Source organism: Schistocerca piceifrons, chromosome 7 (genome assembly GCF_021461385.2).
Source record: "Schistocerca piceifrons isolate TAMUIC-IGC-003096 chromosome 7, iqSchPice1.1, whole genome shotgun sequence".
Classification (NCBI taxonomy): Eukaryota; Metazoa; Arthropoda; class Insecta; order Orthoptera; family Acrididae; genus Schistocerca; species Schistocerca piceifrons.
The window spans coordinates 106,201,050-106,219,790 of NC_060144.1; the positions used below are offsets into that span (position 1 = coordinate 106,201,050).

General features: G+C 41.0%; 1 protein-coding gene across 1 annotated transcript in view; it reads left to right on the top strand.

The window, feature by feature from the left end:
- The window catches only part of LOC124805487 (juvenile hormone esterase-like), a 147,774-nt gene that overhangs the window by 22,718 nt on the left and 106,315 nt on the right, over positions 1-18,741 (top strand). The window contains exon 3 of the mRNA XM_047266051.1: positions 14,326-14,442. Coding sequence (XP_047122007.1) covers positions 14,326-14,442 — 117 coding nt within the window. The remainder of the gene's footprint in view (positions 1-14,325; positions 14,443-18,741) is intronic.

Genomic DNA, 18,741 nt, shown 5'->3' on the forward strand with positions numbered 1-18,741 from the left:
GCGGGATGATGTCATGTATTATTACTTTAATAGGGCGAGTCTACACACTTAGAGACATTGTAGCATATTCCACTATCAGAAGGAGAAACTGGTATGGATGTAGTGGGAATATACAAAAAATCATCTAAAGCAGGACGGATTATGCTGAAATGGACCATCACCCGTATTATTGCAGTGGTCTTCTACGAACGACTACTAGTTTATGTATTCAGATAATCAGAAGGGATATGTGTAGCTACATAATGTTTGGGAGAAACATTTATATCTTCCTCCGCTAAAAAGGAACTGGTTTTTAAGCTCTGATTTATAGCTACGGAAATGGACTGATTGAGTGTGATCCTGTCTAAATGCTAGCGATACAGAATTACATTTCAAAAATCCGTATGGGATGTATTTGGTGCGGCAGGTTGTAGTTTCAGTGGAACATTTGTTAATTATAGATGCGAGTAACCTACACAGCGTCACTGTATTTACGCAGCTCTGACAGCTGTTTGGGACCAATGTTACATGCATCTGATTCCAATGCACCATAGGATTACTGGGCATTTTTTCCTCAGGCAGATTACATTTCCAAATAATATTGGAGTCTGTAGGCATGTATATGACATGGAACACTCCGGTTTTAATTGAACATTTGTTAATGACGCGAGGGAGTACCACATACAGTGTCACTGTCCTTAAATAACTCTGATGGGCGTTTGGAGATTAAATTACACACATCGCATTCCATCGCCCTGCTGGATTACTTCCTAAGAAAACTACTTTTCGAAATCAAATGGGGACGCATATGCGCCACGGAAGACTTTATTTTTAATAGCACATTTGTTAATGTTGGAGGGAGCATCATGCACAACATTACTGTATTTAAATAGCACTGAGTGACGTTTGGATACTGTGCGACAGTATTTCGCAAATAACTGTGTTTGCATGCTTTGAATTCCACAATTATTGCATGCGAAATCTGTTGGAGTAGATATACCATCTTGCAGTGAATTTTCATTGATCCTAATTGAGTGACTGAAATCACTAACAGCACATCCCCATCTCAGTGCTCCCACTATCTTAAGCAAAACAATACCACAGATCTATTCTCGCTCCACTGCAGCAAATAGCACTTCCTGCAGACCATGCGTGTTCACGGCACTTTGGTGGTTTGGAAATACGTCCTGTGATGACTCTCGAGCTGTTAATTTTAACATAGCAACACCAAGCACAATGAATATTGATGCAATAATACTGCTACTTTGATAAAGAAGGGAGTGCCGAGACAGCCATCAACTGCTCCTCGACAAATATGTCAGTATGCTGCATAGATACCTCCATCTTCTTACCTCACTACATATTCTCAGATTTCACTATAACTTTGAGGTCATCGTCAGTTGCTGTATCAATAGTGATACACGTAGACCCGTTTGTGATTAATAGATACATACTGGTGATCAGTAACGTCTATAAGACAGCTCCACGCTGCGTAGTCTCTGTCTATCATTCTTGTGAGCCAGATCTGTTCATCTTACGTGGCTGATCTGTGAAGCAGAAGCATCATATGGATGCTGCTAGGATCGTATATGTTGGCATATTCCATTTGAAAGCGTGATGAAAAAAAAATCTCTGGAATTTTTCCCGGAAACGTAGCGGTTGTGATTACGATATGTATCGAAGTATACAGGGTGTTACGAAAAGGTACGGCCAAACTTTCAGGAAAAATTCCTCACACACAAATAAAGAAAAGATGTTATGTGGACATGTGTCCGAAAACGCTTAATTTCCATGTTAGAGCTCATTTTAGTTTCGTTAGTATGTACTGTACTTCCTCGATTCACCGCCAGTTTGCCCAATCGAAGGAAGGTAATGTTGACTTCGGTGCTTGTGCTGACATGCGACTCGTTGCTCTACAGTACTAGCATCAAGCACATCAGTACGTAGCATCAACAGGTTAGTGTTCATCACGAACGTGGTTTTGCAGTCAGTGCAATGTTTACAAATGCGGAGTTGGCAGATGCCCATTTGGTGTATGGATTAGCACGAGGCAATAGCCGTGGCACGGTACGTTTGTATCGAGAAAGATTCCCAGAACGAAGGTGTCCCGACAGGAAGACGTTCGAAGCAATTGATCGGCGTCTTAGGGAGCACGGAACATTCCAGCCTATGACTCGCGACTGGGGAAGACCTAGAAAGACGAGGATACCTCCAATGGACGACCCGAGCGAGGTGGCGCAGTGGTTAGCACACTGGACTCGCATTCGGGAGGACGACGGTTCAATCCCGTCTCCGGCCATCCTGATTTAGGTTTTCCGTGATTTCCCTAAATCGTTTCAGGCAAATGCCGGGATGGTTCCTTTGAAAGGGCACGGCCGATTTCCTTCCCAATCCTTCCCTAACCCGAGCTTGCGCTCCGTCTCTAATGACCTCGTTGTCGACGGGACGTTAAACACTAACCACCACCACTCCAATGGACGAGGCAATTCTTCGTGCAGTTGACGATAACCCTAATGTCAGCCGGTTCTAGGCGCGCAGTCCGGAACCGCTCGACTGCTACGGTCGCAGGTTCGAATCCTGCCTGGAGCATGGATGTGTGTGATATCCTTAGGTTAGTTAGGTTTAAGCAGTTCTAAGTTCTAGGGGACTGATGACCATAGATGTTAAGTCCCATAGTGCTCAGAGCCATTTTTGAACCTAATGTCAGCGTCAGAGAAGTTGCTGCTGTACAAGGTAACGTTGACCACGTCACTGTATGGAGAGTGCTACGGGAGAATCGATCTGTTGTAGGGTTTTAGAACATCTTTTTTGCTCGCGTATCATGTCATTTCTGGAAACCCAGAATCTACTCTGTAGGAATCAACATTGATTCCAGAAACAGCGATCGTGTGAGACGCAACTCGCTTTATTTGTTCATGAGACCCAGAAAATATTAGATACAGACTCCCAGGTAGATGCCATTTTCCTTCACTTCCAGAAGGCGTTCGATACAGTTCCGCACTGTCACCTGACAAACAAAGCAAGAGCCTACGGAGTATTAGACCAGCTGTGTGGCTGGATTGAAGAGTTTTTAGCAAACAGAATACAGCATGTTATTCTCGATGGAGAGAAGTCTACAGACGTTAAAGTAACCACTGGCGAGCCACAGGGGAGTGTTATGGGACCATTGCTTTTCACAATACGTATAAATGACCTAGTAGATAGTGTGGAAAGTTCCGTGCGGCTTTTCGCGGATGATGCTGTAGTATACAGAGAACTTGCAGCACTAGAAAATTGCAGCGAAATGCAGGAAGATCTGCAGCGCATAGGCACTTGGTGCAGGGAGTGACAACTGAGCCTTAACATAGACAAATGTAAAGTACTGCAAATACATAGAAAGAAGGATCCTTTATTGTATGGTTATATGATAGCGGAACAAACACTGGGAGCAGTTACTTCTGTAAAATATCTGGGAGTATGCGTACGGAACGATTTAAAGTGGAATAATCATATAAAATTAATTGTTGGTAAGGCGGATGCCAGGTTGAGATTCATTGGGAGAGTTCTTAGAAAATGTAGTCCATCAACAAAGGAGGTGCCTTAGAAAACACTCGTTCGACCTATACTTGAGTATTGCCATCAGTGTGGGATCCGTACCAGGTCGGGCTGAGAGAGAAATAGAGAAGATCCAAAGAAGAGCGGCGCGTTTCGTCACAGGGTTGATTGGTAAGCGTGATAGGGTTACGGAGATGTTTAGCAAACTCAAGTGGCAGACTCTGCAAGAGAGGCGCTCTGCATCGCGGTGTAGCTTGCTGTCCAGGTTTCAAGAGGGTGCGTTTCTGGATGAGGTATCGAATATATTGCTTCCGCCTACTTATACCTCCCGAGGAGATCACGAATGTAAAATTAGAGAGATTCGAGTGCGCAATGAGGCTTTCCGGCAGTCGTTCTTCTCGCGAACCATATGCGACTGGAACAGGAAAGGTAGCTAATGACAGTGGCATGTTAAGTGCCCTCCGCCACACACCGTTGGGTGGCTTGCGGAGTATAAATGCAGATGTAGATGTAGAACAGCACATGGAGGTAAAAAAAATGAGCAGTGCAGTGATTAAGTGGCGAATCTCCCCCTACTCTTGTAGTAGCAGTGATTTATGCGTGGAGGTGCGAAGCTGTTGCTGCTATGTAAATGATTCAATTGACGGTGTATTTGAAGCTTTGTGACACTGTTAGAATCGTACAATGGAGGTATGCTACATGTGAATACGATAGGATTAGGATACGAGCAGGAGGACATTTATAGACATACAATCGACATCGATAAATTGTAGATGTTATGCTTCAGAACTTCTTTTTGCAGTCCACCTACACTCTACATGGTTGTGATTTTCACCTATTCTCTACATGGTTGTGATTTAGTGTGTTATTTTTCTCGTTGTGATGGCTCTCTGGTCAGTGACGGATGGAGAAGTAGATAATCTTCCAGCTAATGAAACAGTGCTGTCGGAAAGTGATGGTATTTCGAAGAATTAGCAAGAGTCTGTGACCTAGCGGGGGACCTCTATTATTCGTCGAAATCAGGTGGTTTCAAATGTCATATATCGAAGACTGAAAGATCGTGAAAGTATGGCAGGTAAGCGATACTCCCATGAAACGAGAGTTGAGAGGTGATTTCTATACCGCTTATTCTGCGTGTTGTGGACAAACATATTACAGTATCTAACATACGACTTCCGAAGTGACTGTAGTGGGAAAATAAGGGGCTAATACAAAAATTTTCACCGGAAACAATCAGTAGCACAAGTTGCGTCCTTTGTTTTGTCGGTACATAAGAGACAACATTCTTTTATGAGTTTTCTGTGCCGACATATTAATTGTTAAGGTAAATTTACACCTTCACCTGTTCTCGTACTTGATTAGCCATTGTGTGGTGCGTGGCGGAGGGTTCTCTGTACCGCTATTAGTCATTTCCTTTCCTGTTCCGCTCCAAATAGTGCGACAGAAAAAAGACTATCTATTTGCCTCCATATGAGCACTAATTTCTCATAGTAAATCTTTCTGGTCCTTACGGGCTGGTATCTTCCTTTTGTTCACTGGGTCTACCTCTCTGGCATACTTCGAAAATACATCTCGGAACCTTTCGGTTTGCAATTGGGAGGACTGGTAGCATATTGTTCAACATCTTGGTATTTACCCCCAGCGACATTTAAGTGCCCAGTCCTTCTGAGAAAAGCAGTACAATTTTTGTGAGCCTGGAATCATTAACAGATGTTCAGCACAGGGAGCGGTGGCTTGTTGGCTGGGAGCGGTATAGCCCCAACGTGCGGGCGGCGGTGTGCGACACAATGGCAGTGCTTGCAACTACTCGCAAGCGATCCGGTGGCGGCAGTGGGGATGTGGGTGGAGATATTGTGGCGGTGGAGGAGGGAGTGAAACATCCAACTGCCCCCATAGACTGACGGGTCTCAACAGAATTAGTTCGAGAGCAGTACACTGAAATTGTAAGTGCTTGCTTCTACCAGCTAGACAAAGCAACCGACTAACAAACCGTAAGTAGCGTTGTTCATCTTCAGCTATTCGACAATGGTTACTACCCAGTTTGGCATCGTATCAGTGACATATAGACAGGTGGGTGGAAGCAAGGGCAACAGTATCACAGACTTCGTTCGCGAATCGGAGCAGCAACTAGGTGGCTTTCGTTGCAGCGAAATCTTTTAACAAAAGTTCAGTCTCCCGTCTACGCAGGGAAAGATGGCCGTCGTAATAAAATCACCTATATTATCGAATTTATACAGTGATGGTTGGTATTAACCCCATAATACAACTCCTGAAATGGTAAGTGCTTACTTCCACCAGCAAGACAAAGCAACCGACTAACAAAACGTAAGCAGCGTTGTATATCTTCAGCTATTCGACAATGGTTACTACCCATTTTGGCATCATATCAGTGACATATAGACAGGTGGGTGGAAGCGAGGGCAACAGTATCACAGACTTCGTTCGCGAATTGGAGCAGCAACTAGGTGTTTTTCGTTGCAGCGAAATCTTTTAACAAAAGTTCAGTCTCCCGCCTACGCAGGGAAATATGGCCATCGTAATAAAATCACCTATATTATCGAATCTATACAGTGATGGTTGGTATTAACCTTATAATACAACTCCTCTGTCCTGCTCTTTGGCTAACCTAAGAGATTTCGTAAGTGGTAAGGCATTTGGTTACCTTAAGAGAGTTCGAAAGTGGCGAGGTATTCTGTGGCAAAGTTAGTGCATGTACTTAGCACTCCGTAATGCGCCAAAAATGAGTTTATTATTCTAGTCTTGTGACGTAGAGCGTAAAAGTATAAAGCTGGTAAGGACAGATCTTTTTACCTGATGATGGAATACTTGGAAGAAATATAAACTATGTTATACTGCAATAGAGAATTTTCACAACAAGTAACGATACTTTAGCGCTGTCTTTGAAAATAAAACGTATAAAAGGGAGGAATCTACACCCGCACGAGAAGTTCGAGATGTATGGACAGCAAAATTCACATTTTGGAATGGGTGAAGTGGATTTTTAAACTGCATAGTCAGTATCGGGGGTGGAAGTGTAGCAAGAATACTTTTGAGAAAATGTTTGAAGGTTCTGATGAAGGTAGAGTGAGGCAGCTGATACCCCACTTCTTCGTCACTGTTTCTAATAAGCAGGAAGAAATTTGCATTTTTTGTGCTCCGACAGCAGCATTTTTCCGCTGGTTTTGATATCGTCTTGTGCCATTTTCTATAGATTCTGTGTCTCATACTTCGAAGAATGGCACTGAATTTCCCTTCAGTCTTTTGTTGTAGATAAACGATAGGTGGCAGTGGTAAAATACAGGGAGCGAAAAGCTATTTACAATTTGTACAGAAACCAGATGGTAGTTATAAGAGTCGAGGGACATGAAAGGGAAGTAGTGGTTGGGAAGGGAGTGAGACAGGGTTGGAGCCTCTCCCCGATGTTGTTCAATCTGTATATTGAGCAAGCAGTAAAGGAAACAAAAGAAAAATTCGGAGTAGGTATTAAAATCCATGGAGAAGAAATAAAAACTTTAAGGTTCGCCGACGACATTGTAATTCTGTCAGAGACAGCAAAGGACTTGGAAGAGCAGTTGAACGGAATGGATAGTGTCTTGAAAGGAGGATATAAGATGAACATCAACAAAAACAAAACGACGATAATGGAATGTAGTCGAATTAAGTCGGGTGATGCTGAGGGAATTAGATTAGGAAATGAGACAAAGTAGTAAAGGAGTTCTGCTATTTGGGGAGCAAAATAACTGATGATGGTCGAAGTAGAGAGGATATAAAATGTGGACTGGCAATGGCAAGGAAAGTGTTTCTGAAGAAGAGAAATTTGTTAACATCGAGTATAGATTTAAGTGTCAGGAAGTCGTTTCTGAAAGTATTTGTATGGAGTGTAGCCATGTATGGAAGTGAAACGTGGACGATAAATAGTTTAGACAAGGAAACAATAGGAGCTTTCGAAATGTGGTGCTACAGAAGAATGCTGAAGATTAGATGGGTAGATCACATAACTAATGAGGAGGTATTAAATAGAATTGGGGAGAAGAAGAGCTTGTGGCACAACTTGACTAGAAGAAGGGATCGGTTGGTAGGACATGTTCTGAGGCATCAAGGGGTCACCAGTTTAGTATTGGAGGGCAGCGTGGAGGGTAAAAATCGTAGAGGGAGACCAAGAGATGAATACACTAAACAGATGCAGACGGATGTAGGTTGCCGTTGGTACTGGGAGATGAAGAAGCTTGCACAGGATAGAGTAGCATGGAGAGCTGCGTCAAACCATTCTCAGGACTGAAGATCACAACAAACGATAGCCTGTGGGTCATGAGAGCCTCACTTTGCAGTTCAGATGTCCCGACAGAAGCCTGACACGGAAGCAGATCCCCGTTGTGGAATGTGAAATACACACCTTCCGAACCATGTTGAATAATTTCTGTCGATTGTATTTAACCTGACTTTTATAAGATGAGATTGCCCGTTACTAATATCAGATCAGTGGTGCAACTTCCACACAATTGTTCATTCACAATATAATGAATAGATAGTACAGTGTTCTAAAAGCAGCAGTGAGAAACATGTTCGTTAGCACGTCTTTGCCTCCCAGTACCGATAGTATCGCTGGTACGTGGAAAGCACTCTTTATCTGTGATTGATGTGCAGCTGCGTGTTTGACCACAAGAACGCTGGTCGGAAACGGAGATACGTTTAGCGCAGCACATGTGGAGGAAACTCAGATAGAAAGAAAGTGTTGAGACGTATTGCTCAAACGCTGTACCGAGTAAACCCCTGGGAATAAAATTGATGATCGAAAGAAAACAGTTTTTTCTATTCATTTTACATTGCGAAACAAACCCATAAAACGCTCGTAGTGTTTGCAAGTGTTATCACGGATTCTTCTAAAATCTTCGTCGTTATATACAAGCTTACTTCTTTGTGTAATATATTACGCTACACCTCGCATAATTTTGCTGCAAGATTTTTCCGCATTACGTACTTTCATTCGACAGAAGGCTCTCCATTAAACATTAATTGTATTAATACCTAGAAGATTATACAAGTATTGCTGTATAAACATTTACGTCTCTAGTAGTCAGCAAAACCTCAGGCAAATTAGTAGGCTGGTTCACATTGTAGTTAACGTTTTTATAAATTTACTGATTCCTGTCGACAATTTTTACACCAAAATGAAGTGTTCACTATCTCTTCGCAGGGGTGATATGGTGTATCCATCGGACGTATTTAGAACTAATGTTGCATATAGCGTTCGATATTAATTTTTAGTCTCTAAATAGTTGCAGATTATTTTATAGACTATGTAGAGTGCTACTCTAGCCATCGGATCCTTGGCTGTTACTAATCTAGATTATATCCCTTAAGCTTTTTGTGTAAGTCTGACAAGGATCTATCACAGCGCTCTTGACCCTGATGCAGTGTACTTTTCTCCTAGACAGTCATCCTTATCATTACCTTGAGTATGGTTATGTGAATCCTTGTTTTTGCAACGATAACAAGTTATGACCATGGTTAGTTACTTATATGTATACATCTCTGTGAGTGACACGCTTAACAAGCCAAGCCCTTAAAATGTTCATTTCCTGGACACAACAATAATTAGCAATAATGGCAATCACAAGTTTGACATTTACAGATGACCAACAGCAACAGGCACAAAATCTGCCACAAAACCATAAGCTAGCAGCTCTCCAACGCAGGACACATAGACTGGATGAAATCCCACATAACGCACAAAAACATGGAAGACGGGTGGAAACAATTCTACAAATAAACCAAACCAATGGACATAACTGCCATATTGCACTAAAACTCGATTACAGGACCCAGATTCAAATAAAGTTAAACGATAACATGGAAAAGATAAGAGAACCACAAAAGACAAAAGTCCACAAGGATAACGAATACTACAGTACACACAGTCACAGAGAACAGAACCACCGATTGAAAGATAGATCAAAATCAGTATATAAATTATCATACACACACAGATCGTCACACAGATTATTAAATGAACTAAAGAAATAATTATGAGGGTTGGAACTTAAATAGGGGCAACTATTTATTCACAACCGATACAAAAGAGTTACGTAATGAGATATTCACTCTGCAGCTGAGTGTGCGCTGATATGAAACTTCCTGGCAGATTAAAACTGTGTGCCCGACCGAGACTCGAACTCGGGACCTTTGCATCTAGCGGGCAAGCGCCCTACCATCTGAGCTGCCGAAGCACGCCCGGTACTCACAGCTTCACTTCTGCCAGTATCTCGTCTCCTACCTTCCAAACTTTACAGAAGCTCTCCCGCGAACCTTGCAGAACTAGCACTCCTGAAAGAAAGGGTACAGCGGAGACATGGCTTAGCCACAGCCTGGGGGATGTTTCCTTTCTTTCAGGAGCGCTAGTTCTGCAAGGTTCGCAGGAGAGCTTCTATAAAGTTTGGAAGTTAGGAGACGAGATACTGGCAGAAATGAAGCTGTGAGTACCGGGCGTGAGTCGTGCTTCGGTTGCTCAGATGGTAGAGCACTTGCCCGCGAAAGGCAAAGGTCCCGAGTTCGAGTCTCGGTCGGGCAAACAGTTTTAATCTGCCAGAAAGTTTCAAAAGAGTTACGTGTTTGCACCTGTTACTGTCCTTCAAAGTAGTCACCAGCGTTGTGTAGAACCCGTTGCCAGTGATGTGGATGGCGTAGTGTTCCGTTAGCAGTTCCTGTTCTGTTGATGGTGCGAATGGGACGGTCTACTGCCTGTCGAATCTCTGAAACAGTTCTGAAGCGAATGCTGCTAGTGGTTCCTTCATCTTCGGAATCAAATCAAAGTCACAAGGGCTTACGTCCGGGGAGTATGGTAGATGGTACAGTACTTCCCAGTCCCAACGATCAAACAGAGCAGCCACAGTTTGGGCTGTATGCGCCCCCGCATTGTTGTGCAAAATAATGGGTGGGTTGCGCAGAATGTGTCGCCGTTTCTTTCGCAAAGCTAGTCTCAGGTGATGCTCCAAAAACGAACTGTAATACTATGCATTGACGGTCTGCCGTGGAGTAACGCAATCCAAGCAACATATACAGTGTCTATAATAATTAATAGTGAAAAAGACACATTTGCCATTATCTCACAAACGGCTCGTTTGCGAATCTTATTTTATTCGATTATTTTGCTTTTGTTGTATATTTTCACCCATGTCAGTATTCAGTATTAATTACGATACATCCTACACATTCCAGTGAGTGTGTAATCAGTATATCTGGGAACGACAAGCACAAATTATAAGAAATAACGTATAAGAAGCTGAACGTATGAAAATAGACCTTCAACCTTTCCTGTGCCTCTGAAAACGATTGTCCATCAAGCACCAATCCTGCAACAAGGTAAAATTATTATAATAAAGAAATATAACAGAAAGCTGCTAAATATACAGGGAACTTCCATTTACAAGAGGCCTTTAAATGAATAAGAAAGCAATTAACTGCCAAATTAATATAAGTAATAACTTAGTCTCCATGTAAGCCAGAGAGACAACATAAAAACCACGAGAAATAGAACAAAGCTATATGAAACTATAGCTCATACAATCTCACCAACACCACCATCACCTCCTCCATACTTACATAAAAATAAAGCACAGACTACTATAAAACCAATATTATCAGTTCCCAGATTGAGATTTTCACCCTGCAGCTGAGTGTGCGCTGATATGAAACTTCCTGGCAGATTAAAACTGTGTGGCGGACCGAGAATCGAACTCGGGACCTTTGCCTTTCGTGGGCAAGTGCTCTACCAACTGAGCTACCCAAGCACGACTCACGGCCCGTCCTCACGGCTTTACTTCTGGCAGTACCTCGTCTCCTACCTTCCAAACTTTACAGAAGCTCTCCTGCGAACCTTGCAGAACTAGCACTCCTGAAAGAAAGTTTCCATCGTCCAAATCCCCCACCTTACCCAATGCGCCCCTCCCGCTAAAACACATAAACAATAAACAAATGAAATAAAGGAACCGTGTACTCCCAGCATTATGCATCGAAAGGCTACAGAGTAACGGTAGTCAGCAGTTGGTAATACTACAGACGGTATACGCACAAACAAACTAAAAGTTTTAGAAATACCTTCGTGAAAAGGAAATATAGATGTGAAACGTGTATGCAGGTGTCAAGAATAGGACATCGTGAACTGTACAGAACAACCAAGTAATAATTCCATAGTGGTGCATATAGTTACAAAGGACTATACTAAATCGTAATCGGAACAAAAATCTGTTGAAAGCCTAGCGTAACATGTGCTGAGAAACTTGCTGTTAAAGTACATATAGCCAAACAACTATAATGCAATAACATATTTTGCACTGTTTCATAACATACATAATATTTAAATATAGTGAGGAAACCAATATGTAAAACAGGTTGCTGGGGATGCATAGAAAACAAAAGCAGAGAAACATGTTTGGCAACAAAACAGTAAGCCTTTTAAAATACTCATACTGTATTTCACAATAAAAATTGTTGTTGAACTCATATTAATTTTGACCAGTTATTGTCCTGAGAATGATTGCCATTTCTTCAATTTATGTGTTTGGTGGATTCCCTTGCTTATTCCATTTTTGATTATGTTGATTCATATATTGGTTTTTAAGAATACACTGACGTGATATCAAATGACATAAGGCTTTCTTTCTACGCCTGGAATTTCTATGTCTTGATCCTCCTATTTTAACCCTGAAATTTTCTAGGTTTTGTTATTTTCAAAGATGTACATCTTACATAGTATTGTGTGTGTGTGTGTGTGTGTGTGTGTGTGTGTGTGTGTGTGTGTGTGTGTCTGTGTATGTATGTGTGTGTATATATGTGTGTGTGTGTGTGCACGCTCGGTGAAGTTATAGGGTGCAGCATTTCTAAAATTATTGACTGGTCTTAGAGGAATATTTTGTCTCTTTTTATGAACGTGTTTTTGATATTTTTTAGTGTTCGTTGAATGATACTCTGGTATCTTACAGTTGGATCATTGGTCATCTTGGTAACGTAGTTATCAATCAAGAAACCCAGGATTTTGTATGTTTATCCCTTTTCTTTCACGACCATCATTACATTATTATTATCTACTTTTGTCAGTATACATTTGTGTTATTTTAGTGGCTGTTGTACCTTCTTGCATGGTCTTCAAGTACTCTGCTTTCGTTTCTTTGATTATTCGTTTCATTTCTGCAACAGCTCATTTTGTTGTCATGTTTCCATTAAAATTTGGTGTGCTGAGCCTTTCTTTTCCTTTATATTGTGTTCATATTCCGTTTTATATATATATATATATATATATATATATATGTGTGTGTGTGTGTGTGTGTGTGTGTGTGTGTGTGTTCCCTTGTTTGGCGAGATTTATGTTAGGTGTCGATTCTGTCATGGATATTATGTGATTCATTCTTGACTTTTTTATGATTGTGTTGAGCTTTTGGCTTTGTTTTTCCTGTTTGTGTGTGTGTGTGTGTGTGTGTGTGTGTGTGTGTGTGTGTGTGTGTGTGTGTGTTCCCTTGTTTGGCGAGATTTATGTTAGGTGTCGATTCTGTCATGGATATTATGTGATTCATTCTTGACTTTTTTATGATTGTGTTGAGCTTTTGGCTTTGTTTTTCCTGTTTTTGTTACAATTCCACTTACGGTTGTGTGCCTTTACTCTTTCTGTTATTTCGCCATGTTAACTGATATTTCCCACAATTTAGTCTTCAAAAACCGCTGATACTACAGCTTCAAAACAAGACATTGATTGTGTCGAAATTTTTTATTAGTGTCAGAGATGGAGTTCATACACTATTAAGGTAGTAATAAGGAACGACGGAAGATACATAAATGTATGAAAAAATAGTCTTTGAGTGATTTATGATGCACTTATTTCCGACCAACCTAACCAGGCCCCAGTTTAAGTCTCCTTCGAAAACATGTAGAAATCTTTGCAACATTTTTTCTATACAAACTAAGAAAACATGTGGACAAGATAATAAAGAGTAAAACACAAATGTTATTTTACCAACATATTTGTTTAAGAAATGGCAATTACATATTTTCTATGGAATGAGATAGTATGAGATTTGGTAGATTCAAGTTACCTGTTATACCATGTTGCGATTGTCCAGTGTGTGATAGCTGAAGAAAACTGTGTATGAAGCTACCAAAATATTGACGAAAAGTTATCATACTGAGCCTAAATTCATAGTATGAACCTGTTTCGTTAGATATCCTAAGACGACACAATTGTATGTGAGACACTTGTCAAGCCAGGAGCGTTGAATGTCGACACAGACAGACGTACATACGCCACAGTGATTCAGCGTCTTACCAACACTACGAATTACGCTACACGGGCCATTAGCGCTACACATGCTATTGTTTGAAATTTTATGCTATGATTCTCCGCTACCTTCTTGTCGCTACATACGATCCACTTCTGTCTATTACGTTCACGCATACGTCTCCACCGTAACATTAGGCCCTGCAAGAATCAAAATATCGCTGTACGGTAAACATATTATTCTGAGTCCCAGAATTGTTTTGTGTTAGAATTCACTCACAAGCTGAAACTGCACCCTTGGATGTCGACGAGACATAAAAAAAGCACTAGCTTTCACTTCACCACTCCACTTGACTGCGTAGTTGCGTTTGGCTTTTGTTGAACCAAAAGGCCGCTGCAAGGTTTACGACTAAATCAATTAACTTATTACTGTTATACATTCTTTACGCTTCGAGTCATGCGAACAAATCTAGTGTACAGTTTTATGTCAGTACGCCTCGTGATTCAGTTGCTTCTGTTTACGGTAATGGTCTGTGTGATTTCTGCAGGATCCCATACCTTACTCGTCTAATGGCAGCGTGGAGGCACTGGAAGACGCGCCGCACTGCGCCCAAGAGAGCGGCGGAAAGGAGGACTGCCTCTACCTCAACGTCTACACACGGCAGGTCAGTGCCCTGGACGAATCTCTGACAGCATAGTGTTTAGTTCAACAACATTTTCGTTCAAAGCACGTGAATGGTGTTATTTGCTAAGTGGTGAGTGCTGAAATCTAAAATGTTTGTTTTTGGCTTTTGAGCTGAATTTTCTTGAGACACACTACTCTCTTCCTATAGAAACCCTCACTAACGTTGCATATTACTTACTCTTCTTTATCTTAACTTAAATATTCTGCAGATTTAATTGTCAAAAAATAATCGCAACACATACAAGCAATTACCACATATGACTTTCAGTTCTGAAATCTACCTCCAAAAAATGAAGGTGGTTTGGCAGCGCTGCCGATGAGTCATGCTTACGCCGTCGGCACACGGACCGTGCTGTCGGACGTTAACGTTGACCGTGCCAAGTTCAACGTGCTGCTGAACGCTCAGGAACGATGCGACTTGTGCATACGGTACGTGGGCCCCAACGTGGTATACGCTATCGCAACGCACTCCTGTGGCAATTGAGGGATGTTTCTAGTTTGTAAATCACACAGTTTACTCAACGGGCGCGCGTAAAATTCCCACGTTAGCTGCATTAAAACGCACATTTCCTCCATCGTCCACGAAAAGGAAAGTACCATGTCCAGTCAATAAGGAAACAGGTGTACAAAAGTTCCATTACAAACAGTGCGTTACAAATTTGGAATACTTCTGCGCGTAAGATAAACATTATTTCATCATTCCCACATTTTAGTAAAGCCCCAAGGTCAGTCTTACTTGATCACTGTTCCTACCCAGTAGCAGAATCTTTGCAACATGTAAATTACGAAGCGTAAAAGAAAAAGGAGCAAAATATCTTTATACAAGTAGCGCAAGCTGTCTTGTAGATTAAGCCAATCGAACAAAGTCACACCAAAAAAGGTGAACTGATATTTACATAACATCAAATATTATAGTATAGACTTATATTAAACTAATTTATTATTAGTTTAATATAAGTCTATACTATACAGAACCTAATGAAAACGCGAATGTTAGGAAAAAAACCCTGTAAGACTCAAGACGCGAACCACAACTCCACCATTCAATTTTTTTACAGGATAGTGACGCTACCCATCACGCTAAACCAACATCACGCCTGCAGAATCTAATCATATTATGTTACCTGTCACTGAAAACTTTAATCTTAGATATGTTACTAATTGAAATTTAATTATAAAAAATTGTACGAAGAACAGTGCCTTTTGGGTGGATCGTCAGTGTGTCGCTGCCTTCAAATAGCCTACTCTCATAATACGGAAGTTACAATTATTCTTTTGCCACGAATATGATGTTTCTCAATATTTTACCGTAACGAATCACACAGTTAACAACGGGTTTTCCAATGATTCTCAGTTTGCTGGTGCTCAGAAACGGCATATATACATATAGGCTTGAAATGAATGCCGTTATGGCGCCTCACAACTCTGTACTGAAGGAGATGGCGTGCTTGTGACGTAGGTGGCGTTGTGGCATCTCATTGGTCAACGCTCAGACGCACTCTCACAATATCTGACACGCCAGATACCGCTCTACACGTTCGGAAAGACCCCCCGAGCGTGCTATTCCACGCTATGACGTCAGAAACTCGGCACGCTCAACGCTCATCGTTCGGATGCACGGTCCGTGTGCCGACGGCTTTAGAAACGTATTATCACGTTTGCACTTGCATATCAGCAGCAAGAGATCGCAGAATTGTTAGAAGTAACTGGCTGCTGTGCTAAATTCGTGAACGTTTGTGTTAACTCAGAAGAAGAAACGCCTTGTAACTGTGTAAATAGCGCAAATTTATTTTATTATATCTGTGGTAGTTAACTATGAAATTGAAAAAACAGGAAAATCATCTGTTGTAAAAAGGTGCTATGAACTTTATTTCGTTGTAAGGTTTGTTACCTGGACAAGAAATGGGCCATCCCCCTCTCCCCCCTCACCCTTAATGTGCTACACCCCCTACATGATTTAGAGGGAATCAATGGACCACACAACGCACTATTAGCGAAAACACGGAAAATTGTGAGATACCGTAATTTACTATCTGCTATCAGATCTGTACATCACAGTGAAGAATTTCCGATACTAGCTCCTACTGAGAATGTGACAGGCGAAAGCAGTGACCAAACGTCGAAGAGAGCAAAGGAGATGTGCGTGACGTCCTTACGTTTCAGCGCCACTGTGAATCAGATGGCTCACACTTCTTGTCTCAATGATCTTGTTTGTGTTCAAACACTGTCGAAGCTACGGGATGAGCTCTTATGTTATTGATTAAAATGGTGGAACCTGCTTCTTCAGAGTTCACTGTAACATCCATGCTGTGTTTCTTCTGAATACTTCTCCAAGAAAGTTGCCGTAGTTCTTTGTAATGTCAGTTATGGAGATTCTTGACCATGATGAGTGGTGCTTTTTCATAGAATTCCTTTATAGTCAGAAAACGGTACTTCTCCACAGTGGGATCAAGTTCCTTTCTATTCCGATTGTCTTTCGCTTAATGTAGAAGAAACATGAGAACTTTAAACAGCTGTTCACACTTATTCAGACTTTGAAGTACAAACGGGGTGTATATGAAACTCTGAAAGTAACTGCAATTCTTCTCGAGATTAAACTTGAGTATACAAAGCACTGCTGCATTCTATAAAAACCAATAGCAGAAAAATCACTGTTATGAGAAAATATTGCTTGCTCGAAATTATCTACTCACTGGGCTCTCGTTAACTCCAAAAATGTATATCTAACTCTGCTGCGCATTAAAATTGGGTCTCCTCAAAACAAAACTCGACAAAACCTCACGCGGATTCATGAACTTGGGAGAGAAGATTTCATGGGTCCCTGATGCAAAAATAAAGGAAAGAGTATTTATAATAGCCTAAATTATGGAATAATGTCTCATGATTTATTTCTTGATATGTTGAGTAAAATAATGAGTTAAGTTGAGATAATGGCATGACTGATTTTGAGAAGTGTCTGCCGAAACTTTTTGGGCAAACTTAGGACAAACAACTGTTCCGATATTGTACAATAACTATTGAGATAATACCACCTTATGGGATTTTAAATGTCACTCAAACTACATTTCTTGAATGTTAATTTGCATTTCTTGCCGGACAAACTTGGCGCCGTTAGTGACGAATATGGAGAACTGTTGCACCAGAACATCTCAAACTGGAAAGTGTTATCGAGGCAATTGGAACACCACAATTTTGTCCAGCAAATGCTGGTCCTTACAAAATGACGTTCGTGTAACAAAGTATAACAGGAAGTCAGGAAGGAAACATTTTTAGGTACGATTCTTTTCTTTACTTGTACGTTACTCGTTTCTTAGATTCCTTTACGTAATACCAGTGATTTTTCTTTCTGTTGGCATTTGCAAGTCTTGTTGCGAGAGTGTCTCATTTTGTTGGATACATGTAATACATATGTTGTCTAAACAAATCCATTATTTCGGAAAACTGAGGCCGATACACAAATTCTGAAATTAGATCCGGATTCAACAGCGAATTATATACCAAAATGTGTTTATATTGTTCTTGTAAATAAAATAAAACAGATTTTTTGTTGATAATTGATCTTAGAGCATTTGACGGCAAATTGAAGCGAATTTCTTGCTTGAACTGGCTACACGTATGTTCATTCAATCGTTCAAAAGCTTTAATAATACCACCACATTTTCGGGTGACGACTTCTCGGATAACTTCAGAAGTAGTGAATTTTGAGCATCTCATTCTATAATAACGGCGGATTCACAGGCCGTCAGGTGATAACGTTGGTTCGTAAGTATCATCTAGGCGCATTATATATAGTAAGGAGGACTGCTTCGCTTCTGAACGCCTCCCGTTTTCCGCCAGAAGCTGTGCTGGGATTGAAATAGTCAGCTTCGATGCAGTGTCGTTGTTCACAAAGGTTCAGATTTCAGCTTTGTTTGAACATGTCTTCACCTTTACATATCTTTTATTCCACAACGAATTTTATGAACAGACTGACGGTGTCGCCATGGGTAATCCTTTGTCGACCTTTGTGGGCAACTGCTTTATGGAGGACTTCGAGGAAGAGGCGCTGTAATCTGTTAGCTTGAAGCCCACAGTATTTTGGAGGTGTGTTGATGATACGTTTGTAGAGTGGCCCCACGGTGAAGATAAATTAAAAGAATTTTTAAATCATCTGAATTCCATCCATAGACAAATTCAGTTCAAAATGAAAATCGAAAAAGAAGGATGCCTTCAATTTTTGGATGTTTTGTTATGACGCAAAGATGATGGCACTTTGGGACATGCTGTATATCGGAAACCG